At 40.3% G+C, this 19,953-nt stretch overlaps 1 protein-coding gene across 2 annotated transcripts in view; it reads left to right on the forward strand.

Moving 5' to 3' along the window:
• The window catches only part of lyrm4b (LYR motif containing 4), a 113,207-nt gene that overhangs the window by 39,060 nt on the left and 54,194 nt on the right, over window positions 1–19,953 (forward strand). Inside the window, exon 3 of one of the 2 annotated variants that reach the window (XM_079806003.1) lies at window positions 12,187–12,247. The exons of the other annotated variant lie outside the window; for it this stretch is intronic. Coding sequence (XP_079662129.1) covers window positions 12,187–12,210 — 24 coding nt within the window. The 3' untranslated portion in view covers window positions 12,211–12,247. The remainder of the gene's footprint in view (window positions 1–12,186; window positions 12,248–19,953) is intronic. 2 annotated transcript variants of the gene reach the window in all.

Below are 19,953 nucleotides of genomic sequence, written 5' to 3' on the forward strand. Positions count from 1 at the left end.
CAAGTGTGTTCTGCTAGTTTCAGCCCGACGCAGTTCTCATTTTCATGTCCAGCGTCACGTGGTTTAAATAGCAAACACACTCGCGCATCTGGTCTGAACACCAGGTGTGTCCAGGAGCATTGTTGGTGCTTTGCTATTTTGCCATTGACCAGCACAAACCTGCTCTAAAGTCAACAGTGCAGTATTTTTGTGTTATTTAAAGGGTGTGTTAGTTAGGCCTGTCACAATAATCAATATATCGATATATCGCACAATATATGTACATGACCTCAATCTTTTTTTTGTGATGCAATATATCGCCCATTATGTTTACATGATAATGAATGTCATCGCCATTTTACTTGACTGTGCTGTCATCTTGTATGTTTTCCGTGACGGAGGCGAAAGTGGTTCTCGGGCAGTTCCTTCATACACAGAGCGGTTATCGACAGGTGAAAAAAAAGCCGCCATTTGAGGCGTTATAGTGTTTTCCTGACAACTACTGACAGTTTGGAAGAATAAGCCCAAATGGACTCGATTTCAAAACCGCAATCCCCTGATCCACTGCACATATAAATGCAGAATGACGAGTGTTAAAGCCGTTTCACAAGGGAAAATGTTTATTTACTATTTATTAAAAAATATATATATTTTATTTATAATAAATTTTTACCCTTAATTTCCATGATCTAAATAATTAAAAGGTTGTCATTTGAAAGTGTATAGGTCTACTTGCATTATTATGCTGTTATATTAGGATTATATATTTGTGGCATAATTTCAGTCTTAAAATGACAATAATATAGTTTATCGAATTATTTCTGGGACGATATATCGCGAAACAAAAAGTAGTTATCGTGACAGGCAAAGTGTTAGTAATATGCGCCTATAGGCGGTGTACAACACGTATACACTCTGATTATTTCACACACAGGGACACACAGCAGCACACACACATTTATAAATATTAAAAATAAAAGGATTCCTCTCTGGAGAAGCATTCAGTCTTTCCGCTCACAAATTCCTCCATGTAAATAGCGAATCCTCCATGGTGCGAGCGCTACTGGCTTTTAAAGGGAATGCGAGATGAGACTCTGATTGGTTTATTGCACGTTACGCCCAAAACACATCCATGACTCATTAAAGGGTTAGTTCACCCAAAAATGAAAATTCTGTCATTAATTACTCACCCTCATGTCGTTCGACACCCGTAAGACCTCCGTTCATCTTCGGAACACAAATGAAGATATTTTAGTGTAAAGCTGATGGCTGAGAAAGGCTTCAGATAGGCCTCCATTGGCATTCAGTACATTAATCATCCCAAGACCCATAAAAGGCACTTAAAACGTCGTTACAAAGTCCATCTCACCACAGTGGCTCTACAATAATTTTACGATGCGACGACAATAGTTTTTGTGCGCAAAAAAAAATGAAAATAACACCTTTATCCAGCTTGTTCTTGTCTTCCGTGTATTCCTCTACGACGCAAGTGCGAGAATATGACGCAGATCCGGCGTTCGGGAATCCATGAAATGCACACTTTAAACCAATTTTGAGAACTACGCCGAGACCTAAAGCTGATCAATGTAGAATCCAACAGCTTAGACACGCGCGTCTTTCTCTGCTTGTAAACAAATCGCTTCTGGGTCATGTGTCCGAACGCCGAATCTGCGTCATATTCTCGCGCATGCGTCGTGGAGGCACACACGGAAGACAAGAACAAGCTGGATAAAGGTGTTATTTTGATTTTTTTTTGCGCACAAAAACTATTGTCGTCGCATCGTAAAATTATTGTAGAGCCACTGTGGTGAGATGGACTTTGTAACGACGTTTTAAGTGCCTTTTATGGGTCTTGGGAGTGTAAATGTACTGAATGCCAATGGAGGCCTATCTGAAGCCTTTCTCAGCCATCAGCTTTACACTAAAATATCTTCATTTGTGATCCGAAGATGAACGGAGGTCTTACGGGTGTCGAACGACATAAGTAATTAATGACAGAATTTTCATTTTTGGGTGAACTAAACCTTTAAGAGACGAGGGACAACCCTTTTGGACCAATCGCCTGGCACGCCAACTGTTTTTTTCCATCGTTAAACTAGCAAAAGTGAATTCAGACACGCCCTAAGTGCACCTGCTCCATGAGCTCAGATCATTAAAATGTGTGAACACCCAGCGCGAACACCCACTATTATATCTAATAGTGTGTAACCCCTCCGGTTCTACATGGCCTTCTCAGGAGCAGCATTTCTGGCATGGGAGGCAGGCGCACTAAATTATATTTCTAAATAATTAATTATTTTGTGTATTATTTATTTAGTAGTAGTATTAAAGGTGCAATATGTAACTTTTCCATCCACTAGAGGTCGCGTGTTCAAAACAAAGGCGTAGTTTGATGACGGCAGAATCTTGGGACATGTGGTCTTCACCTCACAGCCGGTGGGAAAGAGTCAGGATAGGACTCGGGCAGAAATCATGTTGATGGATGTGATTATTAACGTTACTGTAGTCTGAAGCAGAAGCAGGACGAGTGTTGTGGAGCTGAGGAACCACTGGAGCGATTGTTAATAAGATGAACACAACACACGCCTCGCGAGCAGCAGGACTTTTATTATGCCACAGTCGCCGGCGCCACTTCCGCTCCTCCGCTCATGAGTGTGAGGTAGCGCAGCTCTGTTGATCATATTAGACACATCTGAGTGTGTTGATGATGTGATGATGTTACTCTGTGCGTTTCTCTCAGCGGCTGCTATGACACTTGTTCACACTGCAGTGAGAGTAAAGCGCTTCTGCAAAATAAAACCGGAAACCGAGGCTAACGCAGATATGATGTCATCGACAGGCCACGCCCTCACACGTCCCGGTTCATCGGGTAAAATAGCAATTTCTCACGATTTACAAATAGTTGGAAACATTTGGGATATTGTAAGTACTCAACTGAACAAAATATATAACACTGGCCTAGTGGCTTTTGGATGTTTTCCTGAAAAAAAATTACATATTGCAGCTTTCTCTAAATTTTACTCATTTTTCTTTTACTCCGTCTTACATATTGCAGCTTTAAGTAGCCATATTGATATTTAATCACAAAAAATTTGACCAACCCTACAAACAGGCACAGCAAACCTGGAATTTTGTATGTATTTGTTTATTTATGTTTTATATATTTTTAATCAGAAGACCACTATTAGAGGTTTTTCTCCAAATTGTGCGGCCCTAATGTCCATGATCACATCCAAATGTAGTTTGAATGATTCATGAGAAAATGTGTTGGTTGGTCACTGACTCACTGTATTCATCTGCACTTATTTCAGTTTATTTTTATGTTATGTTTATTTTCCCTCCAGCTCAGTTCTTACACAGCGACTTCAGTTCAGACGTGAATATGTCCCATGTTTTCACCCCACCCCACGTTTAGGTGTTGAGCAACAATTGCAAACAGCAAACATGTTTTCCTCCCTACGGGATTGTGTTTTTTGTTTTTTCTGAATGCACACATTCACATTTACAGTACAAACACACACCTTCAAAGCCACTTCATCTTTGATCCAGATGGCATTTGTATCTGAAATGTGAACAGCGATCACACTTGTGTTTTTGTGTGTAAGTATATCTGTATGGGCGAGTGCCAAAGCAAGCCTTTCGCAGCGCATCTGATGCTTTGGGTGAGGATATTGACTGTGTCTACGGCCATGACTTCCATACACTTGTGTTTGAAATACAGTATTGATGTGATTTACCTCTTCAATGCTCTCGTCCAGATTATCCCCTGCTGAACAATCAATTTCCACTAACTACTACTGAAGGTGCTCAGTGTCAAAACCTCTCTGCTCTTCTCTTGCTACAGAGATGAAATCTGACTGCTAATGTGACTTATGGTCCACCAGATCTTTATACTTGCTGAACAGCCAGCGATAAATGTGTGGCCAGAGGACCAGCTGGGTTTTTTTGGTTTGCATGGCAATGTATTTTGTTGTGTTGAAAATAGGATTGGGTGATGCAGTACAGCTGAAAAATCTCAATTTTTTTAACCTTTTGACTGAAATCTATATTTATAGAGACAATATATGAATATAAATGTGTAGATGGAGATTGAGATGGATAGATAAATAGATAGATAGACAGACTAAAGATAGATGTATGTATGTATGGATGGATGGATGGATGGATGGATGGAACGATGGATGGATGAGTCGGTCGATAGATGGATGGATGCATGGATGGTTGGATGGATGGATGGATAGAACGATAGATAGGTGGATGGAACGATGGCTGGATGGATGCATGGATGGATGGAACGATAGATAGGTGGATGGAACGATGGCTAGATGGATGGATGGAACGATAGATAGGTGGATGGAACGATGGCTAGATGGATGGATGGATGGATGAATGGATGGAACGATAGATAGATGGATGGAACGATGGCTAGATGGATGGAACGATGGCTAGATGGATGGATGGAACGATGGCTAGATAGATGGATGGAACGATGGCTAGATATATGGATGGATGGAACGATGGCTAGATGGATGGATGGATGGATGGAATGATAGATAGGTGGATGGAACGATAGATAGATGGATGGAACGATGGCTAGATAGATGGATGGATGTATGGGTGGATGGAACGATGGCTAGATGGATGGATGGGTGGATGGATGGAACGATAGATAGATGGATGGAACGATGGCTAGATAGATGGATGGAATGATAGATAGGTGGATGGAACGATAGATAGGTGGATGGAACGATAGATGGATGGATGGATGGATGGATGGATGGATGGATGGATGGATGGATGGATGGATGGATGGATGGATGGATGGATGGATGGATGGATGGATGGATGGAACGATAAATAGGTGGATGGATGGATGGATGGATGGATGGATGGATGGATGGATGGATGGAACGATAGATAGGTGGATGGAACGATGGCTAGATAGATGGATGGATGGAACGATAGATAGGTGGATGAAACGATGGCTAGATAGATAGATGTAGAAAGGACAGATATTTGCCCGTGATGTTGGGTTGACCATGAACATAAAAAAATCATGGAAAGTATTTCCACATGATTAACTTGCTTTATTTCAGCATTATGCAATTGTTATTCCAATTTAATGTACTTACGTTGGGTCAACTTAATTTATTAAGGTTGATTCAACTTATTTACTATGGTTAGCCACAGCTTAATTTAATAGTGTCAGCCCAACTAATTTGCAATGTTTGCTCATTTATTTAAGTTGGCCTAACAAAAGTGCTTAATGCTGAAGGAAAGCCATTTAATCACATGGAAATCCTTTCCGTTATTTAATTACATTAATTCAAAGAATAGTCCATATACAAAACTATTTACAAGATTTTATTGGCTAGCCAGAAGATGGTTTTGTTACATCCATGGCATGCCCAGATTAGATTTTTATTATTAAAACAACTTTTATAGTTATTAGTAAGTCCTCACCCCAAGCACACGCTCTACACTTCACCCAATGGTAACCTCCAAAAACACTAACATAACACAAACTTTTAAATACCAACATAACCAAACATGAAGCATTAAAAAGTCTCTCAATTTTCTCATCTTGTTAAAAATGCATCAAATAGCACTTTATTTAAACATTTACTCTCCGAATTCAGCCCCTTTGCAAAGCATGATGGGAAGTGAAAGTCTTATTTCTTTGGGTTACTTGATTGAAACATGTTATTTCAAAATGAAAACATCAAGTTATGTCAAAGAGTAACGGTTTTAAGTCAGTTTAACATGAATCAATTACATTTGAACCAGAAACCCAATATAAGGGTGTTAAATCAAGATGAATTGCTTAAAGGGTTAGTTCACCCAAAAATGAAAATTCTGTCATTAATTACTCACCCTCATGTCGTTCGACACCCGTCAGACCTCCGTTCATCTCCAGAACACAAATGAAGATATTTTAGTTGAAATTAGGGGTGCACCGATCCGACTTTTTCAGTCCCGATACCGATACCGATGCCTGGGCTTTGTGTATCTGTCGATACCCGATACCGATCCGATATATTGTTGAATTAATAATAAACTGTATATCTTCCACCTTATACCTTCCTTGAAGAGACTAAAGGCACCAGACTTTACTAACTAAACATAACTAAGACAAAATAACAGATGTATGTAAGGTGTTGAATTCTTATTTATTTAAAAAAACAATTGTGCATTCAAATCTAAAATAGAATGTAATCTAACTTCTTTAAATAAATAAAATGTAGCAGTGGAAACAAAAAACAGTGTATTGGTCAAACATACAATAGTAATCTGACAGTTACCAAACATTTTTTACACTACAGATAATTGTTTTGGTATATAATCATATCAATATTAAAAAAGTAGCATTACAAATTAACAAATAGTCTAATTTTCTGCCATATGCAATTTAATACAAATTTTCAGCTAGCTAATAACAACTTTGTTCTGGTTTCACCTCACTCCAGATTAAATTATTGTAGGCTAGGCCTATTTATTTTACTACACATTGTCAACAGAAATAAGATGAAATACTGTTGATAATTAAAAATAATTCTTACTACTCACTCTTGCTAAATTGGGTAAGCACACTTGTGTTCTCATTTCAGTTGCGTTCTGAGTAAATTAATAAACTGATTCATGAGTTCAGTGTTGGACAGATCAGTTGTTCTGGCCAGTCGTTAAAATGATTCGGTTCAAAGGAGTCATTAGGTCACGAATCGGACATTAGCAGACGCGTTGTGTGCGAATCCCGTCTGTTAGAACATCGCGAAAGATGTCAACACACAGAAAACACTTCATAACTGGATATAATTTGTCTCCCGCTTATTGAAGTGCTTTATGTCAGCTGGTCAGAGAAGAGTCAATGTTTTTTGAGCGCAATTCACACCCAGTGATAATTCAAGGACAAAATTGTCCGAATGTGTCACGTGCAACATGGTTTCGGTCTTCCGAGCTTTTGATTTGGATTAATATGTGAAATATGAGAGCGAACACTGATTATTTTGAAGACCCAGAGAGCGCGCGCGGGGGAGGAGCTCTCAGATCGGTCTCTCTGTCACTCAGTCACAAGCGCAGCATCTGTTCTACATCACTCGTAAATCACAATAACTCATCAAATTAGGCTTTGGCCGTCAAAAACATGTCAATGCAGGAAAGACCCTGACTTTGCAGTAATACCCTCGAAACAGCGACGAACTAGTTGGCGTGGCAAGCGTGAAATATCTCCTCCACACAGCCGACTCTCTGGCTCGCTCAATGTTGCTTCTAGCATGCGACACACGTGAAGCTGACGAATGACGTAGGTTCTGCTGCGACGGAAAAAAACACCTGGATCGCCTTGTGGATCTGTTCATTTTTCCGATCCCCGATCCAGCTATTTTGTCAGTATCGCGGCCGATATCCGATCCTAATATCGGATCGGTGCACCCCTAGTTGAAATCTGATGGCTCTGAAAGGCCTCCATTGGCACAATGCACGGTTCACTCTCAAGACCCTTAAAAGGTACTAAAGACGTCGTTACAAAGTCCATCTCACTACAGTGTTTCTAAAATAACTTTATGAATCGGCGAGAATAGTTTTTGTGCGCAAAACACGGCCTCATGAAGCTTCGAAGCGTTATGAATCAGTGAGTCGATTCAGCAGTTTGGATCACCAAAGTCAGCAGTTTGGCGGTTTGACACGCGATCCGAATCATGAATCGACTCACTGATTCATAACGCTTCGAAGCTTCATGATGCCGTGTTTTGAAATCGTCATCACTATAGAAGTCGTTATTTAGGGTTTTTTTGCGCACAAAAACTATTCTCGCCGATTCATAAAGCTATTGTAGAACCACTGTAGTGAGATGGACTTTGTAACGACGTCTTTAGTGTCTTTTAAGGGTCTTGAGAGTGAACCGTGCATTGTGCCAATGGAGGCCTTTCAGAGCCATCAGATTTCAACAAAAATATCTTCATTTGTGTTCTGAAGATGAACGGAGGTCTGACGGGTGTCGAACGACATGAGGGAAAGTAATTAATGACAGAATTTTCATTTTTGGGTGAACTAACCCTTTAAGTCAGTTTAATATGAATCAATTACATCTGAACCAGAAACCTAATATAATGGTGTTAAATCAAGATTAATTGCTTAAATAAAGTGAACAGCATCATAAAATAATTTTTTCCTATTCCTTTATATTCCTTCTCTTTTCCTCGTTCATGCCATTCCTCATAGTCCAGCGAGTCAATCAGTGGAGGCTAAACTCCTCCGCAATCGATTGTGTTTTTCTGATTCGTCTTTGGTCAGATTGAGTTTGCCGAGCAGTTCTTCTAGTGTGCCGTTATAATGCAGTCAAACACCTGTGGCGGAATAGCCTGTAAAATGGCCAATAAAAGCCGAATGTTTCATAAAATAACAATGTTGTGCGGAGAGCTGAGCAAGCAGAAGGAATGAATACATTCCCCCAGAGGCGACTGCTCACCTCTTAATACAATGCGTTTCTCTCGACACATCCCTGTGTTTATCTAACCTCTGCCTCGCTGCCCGAAAGGAAAAATGAAAAGACTGTGGCAGGGGAACGAATGCACTGTTTGTCTTTGCCTCTTTTGTGTTTTGTATTATTGTGTTTTTTTTTCTTCTGGATTAGGCGGAGATGTGTGGCTTTGCTCAGGTGACCGCGAGCCGAATCTCCTGTTTGATCAGAGAGCATGTCGTTTGTTCTTCTGCCTCATATGGTTTATAACTTATAATATCCATACATTGGCCATTCTTCTTCAGTTATGAGAGCTCTCCTATACCTACAGGATTTTCAAGGGATTTCATTATTTACTCATGTTGTTCCAGCTGTCTCCATATCTTGTTTTATTATTATTGTAAATCACTTTACTATTATTAGTCGCCCTTTACTTCGCTCTGTGGGTTTTTCAAATATTTAACTAATGAAAAGTATTAAAAAAGACTAAACCTAGGGCCGGGCGATATGGCCGAAAAAAATGATCACAATATAATTTTCCATATCATTCGATATCGATAGTTATCACGATAAATGTCAGATCTTTATTTCTTTATCGTTTAAAGGCATATTTTTGCTCCTGAGTGAAAGATGTAGAACACAGAGAGTTAATCGTGATCCTTTATTGTCAATGCATTACAAACACTTCCCAAACAGAGGAACAATTGATCAAAACTGAGGTAGATTCAATATTAATAGAGTATAATATTATTAATATAAATAGAATATATAAAATACATATCTATAGTAAAATCTAGAACTGTAATGATTTAACATTTGGCTCTGCTGTGCTTTGAAGATAATGTTTGTCAATAAACAAAAAACATATTTCTGGTCAGCATGCCAAACCTTTAAATGACATTGACATTATAAATAAATAAAAATAAATAAAAGGAAAATCTTAACTGTGGTCAGCATTTTTTTACTCTACACTCTATATATCAATAATATAATTATATATATACTTAATTAAAATAATTTTGTAAATCATAAAACAATAAAAACGCAAACAAAATGTTTAGAAACGTTTTGAATCCCTGCTCTCTTGCCTTACAGTGGATTGGTCCACCGCACAACTCACCGACACACACACACACACACACACACCTCACAGACACACACACACACACACACACACACACACACACACTCACCTCAGACACACACACACACACACACACACACACCTCACAGACACACCTCACAGACACACCCAAATACCTCACATACACACACACACCTCACAGACACACACACCTCACAGACACACACACCTCACAGACACACACACCTCACAGACACACACACACCTCACAGACACACACACACACACCTCACAGACACACACACCTCACAGACACACACACACACACCTCACAGACACACACACACACACACACACACCTCACAGACACACACACACACACAAACACACACACACACCTCACTGACACACACACACACACACACACACACACACCTCACAGACACACCCAAATACCTCACAGACAGACACACACACACACACACAGAGACACACACACATACCTCACAGACACTTACACACAGTCACAGACACACACACACACACACACACACACACACACACACACACACACACACACACACACACACACACACACACACACACACACACACATACAGACACACACACACACACACACACCTCACAGACACACACACACACACACACACACACCTCACAGACACACACACACCTCACAGACACACACACACACACACACACACACACCTCAAAGACACACACACACCTCACAGACACACACACACACCTCACAGACACTTACACTCACACACACACACACACACACACACACACACATACAGACACACACACACACACACACACACACACACACACACCTCACAGACAGACACACACACACACACACAGACACACACACACACACACACACACAGACACACACACACACACCTCACAGACACACACACACACCTCACAGACACACACACATACCTCACAGACACACACACACCACACACACACACACACACCTCACAGACACACACACACACACCTCAAAGACACACACACACACACACACACACCTCACAGACACTTACACACACAGACACACACACACACACACACACACACACACACACACACACACACACATACATACAGACACACACACACACACACACACACACACACACACACACACACAGACACACACCTCACAGACACACACACACACCTCACAGACACACACACATACCTCACAGACACACACACAGACACACACACACACACACACACACACACACCTCACAGACACACACACATACCTCACAGACACACACACACACACACACACACACACACCTCACAGGCACACACACACACACACCTCAAAGACACACACACACACCTCAAAGACACACACACACACCTCACAGACACACACACACACACACACCTCACAGACACACACACAAACCTCACAGACACACACACACACACCTCACAGACACACACACACACACACACACACCTCAAAGACACACACACACACACACACCTCACAGACACACACACAAACTCCACAGACACACACACACACACACACACACACACACACCTCACAGACACACACACACACACCTCACAGACACACACACACACACACACCTCACAGACACACACACACCTCACTGACACACAACTGCGGTGGCTGGGAGAGCACAAAGTTCAGTAGTTGTGGAACTCCAGTAAGGTCTGTCAAGTCTATTTTATCCACTTTAAACATCGGATGAAATGATTTTATTTCTCTTTCAATACAAGCGATGCTGAGTTATTAATAAATCACCAAAGACAAAAAATGATGATACCAATGTATTTTTCCATAAGTCCGATGTAGTGATTATAGTTTGGTAACGTTAGCTTGCTGTCAGTCACCCACTACAACTAACAAGGCGATAAGCCCATGTGTGAACTGATATTAGGCTAATAGAGTTAGCGCTGTGTTGGGCTCAATGCTATATGGAAGAACTTCGAAGAAGAAAGATCATTGAATAATTATATCATCGTGTGGTGAACCTATGATGAGCAGTACACGTCGCTCTGTTTTATGGCGGATTGCAAATAGCCAAAATATCTCCAATAGTCCGGTCAGCTTTGATCACAGGACATATATTCACATAGAAAACAGTTCATTTAAATTGTAATGATATTGCCTAATATTGCTGTTTTTATGACTGCCTTAGTGAGCATTAGGGAATTCTTTAAAAACATTAATCTCACTGACCACAAATTTGTGAATGGTAGTGCACATATTTAAATATATACATTATAAGAACAAAACTGCAATGCATAGTTTACTTCTCTACTTCTGTTCACAAATAAAGAAGCTTCTTAGTGTATCAATAAAGGTAAATGTCATATTATGCAACCAAATTATGTATTAGTTATTAACTAATATTATAGGGCTACTAAGGCCCTTGTGTGAACTTTAACCCTCAGTTCAAGAAAGACCTCACAAAATCCTTCCCAGTTAAATGTCCTTAAGCAAAGATGTCAGCATGCAGAGCAACGGGAAATGCTAACCAAGAGTTTTTTATAGGTATTGTTGATATTAAAGACTTCAAGTTCTGTTGAAAATGTCCCTTATTTATTTCCTCATTTTCTTCTGCTTTCTTTCATACAGTTCTTTCCTCATTTCTTCATCTAACTCAGTCTCTCTTCACCACTGAAACCCGAGTGCGCAGGTAAAAAAATGCTTGCATAAAACAATTTTAATGAATTTCCGAGGGCTTTCGGTTTGATTCCTGTTTGTACCTTTTCCCGGAAATCTGCTTTCCTGCAGAGCGTAGCTCCAGTCCTGATCTAACAAACCTGCCTGAACTCCCAAGACCTTCAGCATTGTGTTTGATTAGAGCCAGGGCTAAACTCTGCTGGATATTAGATTTAGAGAAGCTGGATTGAGCCACCCACCTTCATTTGATACAATCTAAAAATAGAGGTGTAGACCAGGAAAATAGAGAAATAAAAAACAAAAGTACTTTCCCAATGCTTTTGCGCAACACTGATAAAAGGTTGATAGCTTGATAAGTACCTATTATGCCCTTTTTTAGTCTTGAAATTGTTTTTGGGCTCATACTGTTGATTATTTCCCCATATTCTCCATCTGTCAGTAACGCTCTGTTTAGTTTCTGTCTCTATGAAGCCCCTCCTTCTGAAAAGCACATCGTGCTCTGATTGGTCGGCTGGAGCAGTGTGTTGTGATCGGTCAAGCGTTTTGAGCGTGTTTGTGAAATGTCCCGCCGCCAGTTTCAACACACTACTAACCAATTCAGCCAGGCCCCGCCCCTTTATTCAGCGTATGAATTATTAAATGAGGAATATTGTGGCGTGTTGGTTCCCGGAAGAAAACTCAAGACTACAGTGGAGGCGTTTCAGGGAGTTCAGAGACACTGACACTGATAATAACTCCCGCTGAAGGGACTTTGTAACTTTGCAGAGCTTTTTCATGCTCAAACTGCAACATTACACACTAAAGAGAGCTGAACATGGGAAAATAGGTCCTCTTTAACTACAAATAACTTTCCTAACAGCTCAAAGACCAATGCTGAGGAACTTTGGGACACTTTGAGGACGGCAAGCAAACCCTTAAATCCTTTGGGCTTGATGGTGGCGCACCGACAGATGGGACTGATCCTGACTTTGCGCTTTAGCAGCGTCTGCACAGCCACCCTCTGTTTCATATTCATCGCAGTTTTTCCCTATTCTAATGTTTTTTACCTCTGGCTTGCCGTGCCACCCCCTGGGCTCTCCCGCTCAGCACTTTTTCACACCGTCACCAGCATATTGATTTTGTCTATCTATTCATATCCCTCTCCAAAGAAGCAGTCAGCTATTCAGAGGATACAGTCTCGCATTTCTATTGTTTGTTGATTGCAATCATAATCGGGGAAAAAGACACTAGATTTACACTGTACCTCAGTGTTGTACAAATTAGTCTGTATAAAAATGGACAAAATGTTTGTTTTCTGCTTTTTTTTTTTGCAGTGTTGGATACATTGCTTAATATTATTTTCTAAATCAGAATTTTTCCATTAAACACTATACACTATATTGCCAAAAATATTGGGACGTCCCTCCAAATCATTGAATTCAGGTGTTCGATCACTTCATGGCCACAGGTGTATACAATCTAGCACTAGGCTTGCAGACATTTCTACAAACATTTGTGAGAGAATGGGTCGGCCGAGCAGCTCATCCAAGCCTTACATCACCAAGTGCAATGCAAAGCGTAGGATGCAGTGGGGTAAAGCGCGCCACCACTGGACTCTAGAGCAGTGGAGACGTGTTCTCTGGAGTGACCAATCACGCTTCTCTGTCTGGGTTTGCCGGTTGCCAGGTGAACGGTACTTGCCTACTGCATTGTGCCAAGTGTAAAGTTTGGTGGAGGGGGGATTATGGCATGGGGGTTGTTTTTCAGGGGTTGGGCTTGGTCCCTTCGTTCCACTGAAAGGAACTCTTAATGCTTCAGCATGCCAAGACATTTTGGACAATTTCATGGTCCCTGTCCCAACATGACTGCGCACTATATAGACATTCAAACAAATATTAAAAATGAAAAACACAACAAAATTACAGACATGAAAATGGAAAATATATAAAAAACCTGATTCAAAATAATAATACAAACTATAATAGTACCTAAATGATACTAACATAACACAGTTCCTTATTTCAAACATAAATCAGAAAGTATGCGTCTTAACAAGGAAAACAAACATTTGCCAGTGACATAAACTAAACTACAAAATACATTCTTTAAAAACAAAATTATGTATATAGATTTTGTGAAGAACATTTTTTGTTTAGCTTCTGAAGTAAATTTACCTAAAGAAAAAAGTCTTCCTTTGTCCCTGTAGTCTGCGTTTGCACATCTGAAGCGTGCGTTGATGAATTGCAGTGGTTAATCCAGCTGTGTTAAGGCCAGCTGCGGTGTAATAACCTCATGATAACTTTGTCACGGGACTAATAACTCAATTTCCCGCAGGAGAGTGACGGATGTGTGCTGTGGAAGCAGCAGTAGCGGCTGTCAGAAAGGGACCCTTATATACAAACAGTTTATGCTATTATTGTCATTGCAGTGAAAGTGTGTTGTCATTGTTATTACCTGAGCCAAATTAAATCGTTAAGTATCAAATGCAGTTGAGTTTTGAGGCTACAATGACAAATGTGATTTTTGTAAAGTGATTCATTCTTCCAAAAAAGCAATTAGAATGGCATCTGAGTTTGGATAAACAGGAAGCTCCGCCCCAAACTCACGCCATTGGTTGAGCTGATATTTGTTAATATTGCCGGTTCTCCACTGTTCCTTCCTCTGAGCACTTTTGATAGAGACTGACCACTGTAGACCAGGAACACCCCACAAGATCTGCAGTTTTGGAGATGCTCTGACCCAGTCGTCTAGACTTCACAATTTGGTCCTTGTCAAACTCACTCAAATCCTTATGCTTGCCCATTTTTCCTGCTTCTAACACATCAACTCTGAGGACAAAATGATTCAAAATGTTCACTTGCTGCCTAATATATCCCACCCACTAACAGGTGATTAAGAGATAATCAGTGTTATTCACTTCACCGGTCATAATGTTATGCCTGATCAGTGTATGAAGCGGCTGACATAACCCTTTAAGCTTCTATATAGAATATTTTCTTCTAAAAGTGTATAGTAAGACTTTTTTTTTTTTTTACTGTAAGACAAAACAGTTTATAGGTGACTCAAAATCTTGCGGTAAAAAAAAGGTAGCCAGCATTTTTTTCTCTAAATGGACGAAGGCATTTTAACAAAACATTTCAAATACGCCAAAACGTAAAACATTTAGGAACTAGCATGAGATTGAATTGAAGTTGCTGTTTGAGTGTATTTTTATGTGGGGTGTGACAGAGACTCAGGACTGTATTTAAAGCCTCCTTAATGTCCTTAAACACCATAAATGTGAGTGAACGTCCCCTCACACCCTGTCCACAGGAATACTAATGACCCGCGCTGAGCGTCCCGGAAATCAACCTCCAAAATCATCCTGATGAAGGTCGGATAAAATGGCAATTTTAGATTAATGACTTAATAGTTCGTAAAGTCCCAAAAACCACTCTCAGTATTTCCATTAGTCTTTTGTTTAAAGGTGATGTGTGTAGTTTTTGATGTTAAAATACTTTCTCCTGTCTCAACCTAAAGGAGACCGGGATAGCCGCAGGTCGCCTGACCCTATCACACACCCTAACAAACAGCTTTCACAACCTATTCGCCAAATTGGCATGTCAATTACTCCGAGCTCCAGATACCCATACTTTACTTAAAGGGATAGATGAGCCAGAAATGAGCTTTCTGTGATCATTTAATCGCCCTCATAAAGTTGGCATGAAATTGATAGTCTTTCTTTCCATACTGTGACGTATATCTGAGTGAAATGGCTTCTGGAACAAAAAAAACTGACCAAGTGTCGAGTTGGTGTGAGACCGTGTTGGATTATGACATTACTATACCAATAAATAAATAAATAAATTACTATCTCGAAAAAAAACATGGTATTATCATGGCGCCACGTTGAAAACCATACGTATTATCATGGTACATATCCAAAACAATACAACAAAATATGATTCTATAGTAGTTTATACAACCCCAAATCAGAAAAAGTTGGGACAGTATGGAAAATGCAAAAAAAGAAGTGATTTCTAAATATACTTTGACTTGTATTTCATTGCAGACAATATGAGCATAGGCGTCGATTTCGGGGGGGACGGGGGGGACGCGTACCCACCAGATTTCGTCATGAGTCCTTTTGTACCCACCACTTTTTTTTTTTTTTTTTAAACCTCGAGTTCAATTTTGCGGTGAAGCATTGCTGACACACACATATTATTTTTTCCACTCAATTGTGTCGTAATAACGATATCTTATGTCGTTTTAACTACATCTTTTCTCATAATAACGAGATCTTATGTCGTTTTAACGACATCTTTTGTTGTAAAAACGTTTGAAAAGCAGAAGCAAGCTCCGTAAAATAGGCTCTTCCGCTGCCTGTATCAGTGGCAGTGCCCATAACACAAAATTGTTGTAATGGATTGATGTAGCCTATACAGTTCTTAACAGCCATGGGTAGCAGGTGCCATGGACCGCTCATGATTTAGCGTAATGACGGACCCCGGTGCAGCCACAAATATCATAATTATCTATAGGCCAGGCCTACTGTAATTGAGACATTCAAGAAATGTATTAAAAAGAAAGACGCTTTCAGCCTTACTCAAAGTAGAGCCCTACATTTCTGCCCAAGCCCGACGGGCCCCGACTTTTTTACGCCCTAGGGCCGGGCTTCGGGCCAATTTTCCAGTCATAGCCTACCTCAGACGCGGACCGGGCTTCGGGCTTTTTTAGGCTATAGGACGGCGCTATGCAACACGCATCGCCGCAAATGAGTAAAGCAAGCCAACACGCAAACTGCCACAAGTGAAACTGAAAATAAGCTACGTTTTAGATGCTCAAAACAAAAGCACAATCATCTTCATTAAAATTAATGAGACTAAATGCTCTTACCAGTGTTTAGGTCGCTCGTTCTCATAATGCGGTCTTTGATGTTGAAAAGAGCTGATGAATAAAATACTCATATCGGTTGATTTCGTTGACATGAACTCCGTTAAATGTGCATATAGCACGGGAATTGAAGATCGGATATATATTCATTTCGCGGAGAGGTGTAGCCTAAGGTAAGACAACCAGCATGTTTTTTATTTTTAATTATTTGTTTAGATTGTGTAGCCCATTTTGTTTGCGCGCGCCGTTGCGATCTGCCTGCCTCATCTTGTCAAAAATGCCTTTTTACTGTGATGGTGGTGATAATAGGCTAAACGTTTAAACGATGCTTTAAGTGTTTTTTATGGATTTAATAAGCAAGACAAGTCAAGTGTTGATTTCAGAGGCTAAAGTGTTGGGTTAACTCACTGTCGGCCGCTGGCCGCTTGGTCGTCACTTTAAAAAGCAAAAACTTTAGTTTAACAAACATTAAATGCTTTAAACATTTTTCTAAATTAACTTAATAAAGAAACAAAACGAAATATATCTACTTTGACATTAAAAACAAAACTGAACTATTTTAATGGCTGTAACTAATGTGTAATAGGGAGGATAAAAAAACACGGGCTCCAGTGGGACTCTGATAATGAAGTGGTAAAAAAAATTGCAAAAATGAAAAATATTAAAGAATTCGCGGGGCGCTTTCGTCGGCATGAGTAAGATAGGCTATAAGACCCGCAATATGTCTCTCATCTGACATTTTTATTTATTTACATTAGTAAGCTGCAGGACATAGTCTTTCAAAACATGACCTGCGTGAAAGAGAAAAAAAAATGTACCCAGCACTTCTGAAAATGCACTTCTGAATGCGTCTCTGTCCCCAGCACATTTCAAACCAAACTGACGCCCATGAATATGAGCACAAAATATTTCATGTTTTGTCTGGTCAACTTCATGTCATTTGTAAATATGCATCCTTTCCTGTCAATCAGACCTGCAACACATTTCAAAAAAAGTTGGGACAGGAGCAATTTAGGGCTAGTAATGAGGTAAAATGGTTAAATAATGATGTGATTTGAAACAGGTGATGTCAACAGTTGATTGTAATTATGATTTGGTACAAAAGCAGCATCCAAGAAAGGTCTAATCCTTTAGGAGCAAAGATGGGCCGAGGATCGCCAGTTTGCCAACAAATACGTGAGAAAATTATTGAAATGTTTAAAAACAATGTTCCTCAAAGAGAGATAGGAAGAGATTTGGATATTTCACATTCAACAGTGCATAACATAATTCAAAGATTCAAGGAATCTGGAGGAATTTCAGTGCGTAAAGGACAAGAGCGCAAGCCTAAGCTGAACAACCGTGATCTCCGATCCCTCAGGCGGCACTGCATCAAGAATCGTCATTCATCTAGAAGCGATATCAGCACATGGGCTCAGGACTACTTTGGCAAACCTTTGTCAAGTACCACAATACGTAGTTACATCCACAAATGCCAGTTAAAACTGTACTGTGCCAAAAGGAAGCCCTATGTTAACAGTGTCCAGAAGCGCAGTCAACTTCTCTGGGCTCGGAGGCATCTGGGATGGACCATCACACAGTGGAAACGTGTACTGTGGTCAGAGGAATCAGTATTTCAGGTATTTTTTGGGAGGAATGGACGCCGTGTGCTCCGGACCAAAGAAGAAAAGGATCATCCAGACTGTTACCAGCAACAAGTCCAAAAGCCAGGGTCTGTCATGGTATGGGGTTGTGTCAGTGCCCTTGGCAAAGGTAACTTGCACTTCTGTGAAGGCACCATTAATGCTGAAAAGTACATAGAGATTTTGGAGCATAATATGCTGCCTTCAAGAAGACATCTTTTCCAGGGACGTCCATGCATATTTCAACAAGACAATGCAAAACCACATTCTGCACACATTACAAAGTCCTGGCTGCGGAGGAAGAGGGTACGGGTACTTGACTGGCCTGCCTCAGTCCCGACCTGTCTCCAATAGAGAATGTGATGCGACAACGAAGACCACGTACTGTTGCCCACCTTAAGACTTGTTTGCAGGAAGAATGGGACAAAATTACACCTGAAACACTTCATCACTTGGTGTCTTCAGTCCCTAAACGTCTTTTAAGTGTTGTGAAAAGGAATGGCAACATTACAAAGTGGTAAATGCTTTACTGTCCCAACTTTTTTTGAAATGTGTTGCAGGTCTGAATGACAGGAAATGATGCATATTTACAAATGACATGAAGTTGACCAGACAAAACATGAAATATTTTGTGTTCATATTGTCTGCAATGAAATACAAGTCAAAGTAAATTTAGAAATCACTTCTTTTTTTTGCGGTTTCCATACTGTCCCAACTTTTTCTGATTTGGGGTTACCACAGTTTTATTTTCCCAGCAGTAACTGTAGTAACTTTGGTACCTGGGCGGAAACTACAGTTACCACGGTAAATACGTGCAAAGAAAAAGAGAGAGCAAGAAAGAATGATTGACACGGTCAAGAGAATCGTCCTGCTCTCTCAAATAAACCGGCTGATCGAACAGTCCATTACTGTCTGGCAGTCTCTGTAAATCACTGCAAAATGCCCTCCATTACAGCCGATCCTCAGAGCCATTCAGATGACACGCTAACAACACAAATAACAAGACAATCCAATAATTCAGCATTACACTCCATCTCAAAGCGCTTCTGTGTGACAACAGCCAGCTCTGAAGCATTAGCAGGACTTAACTCGTCATCACACCTTTAATTAGAATGACAGAGAGCGTCAACGCCAGTCTTCAGATTTCTAATATGCAGATGATGTGTGTATGAAAAGGGATGGGAACGGAATGGGTCGGCGCAGGTCAGTAGGGGGTTCTGGGCAGGATTAAAGAAGGAGGGAG

This window comes from Gobio gobio (assembly GCF_949357685.1).
Source record: "Gobio gobio genome assembly, chromosome: 23".
NCBI classification, from domain to species: Eukaryota; Metazoa; Chordata; class Actinopteri; order Cypriniformes; family Gobionidae; genus Gobio; species Gobio gobio.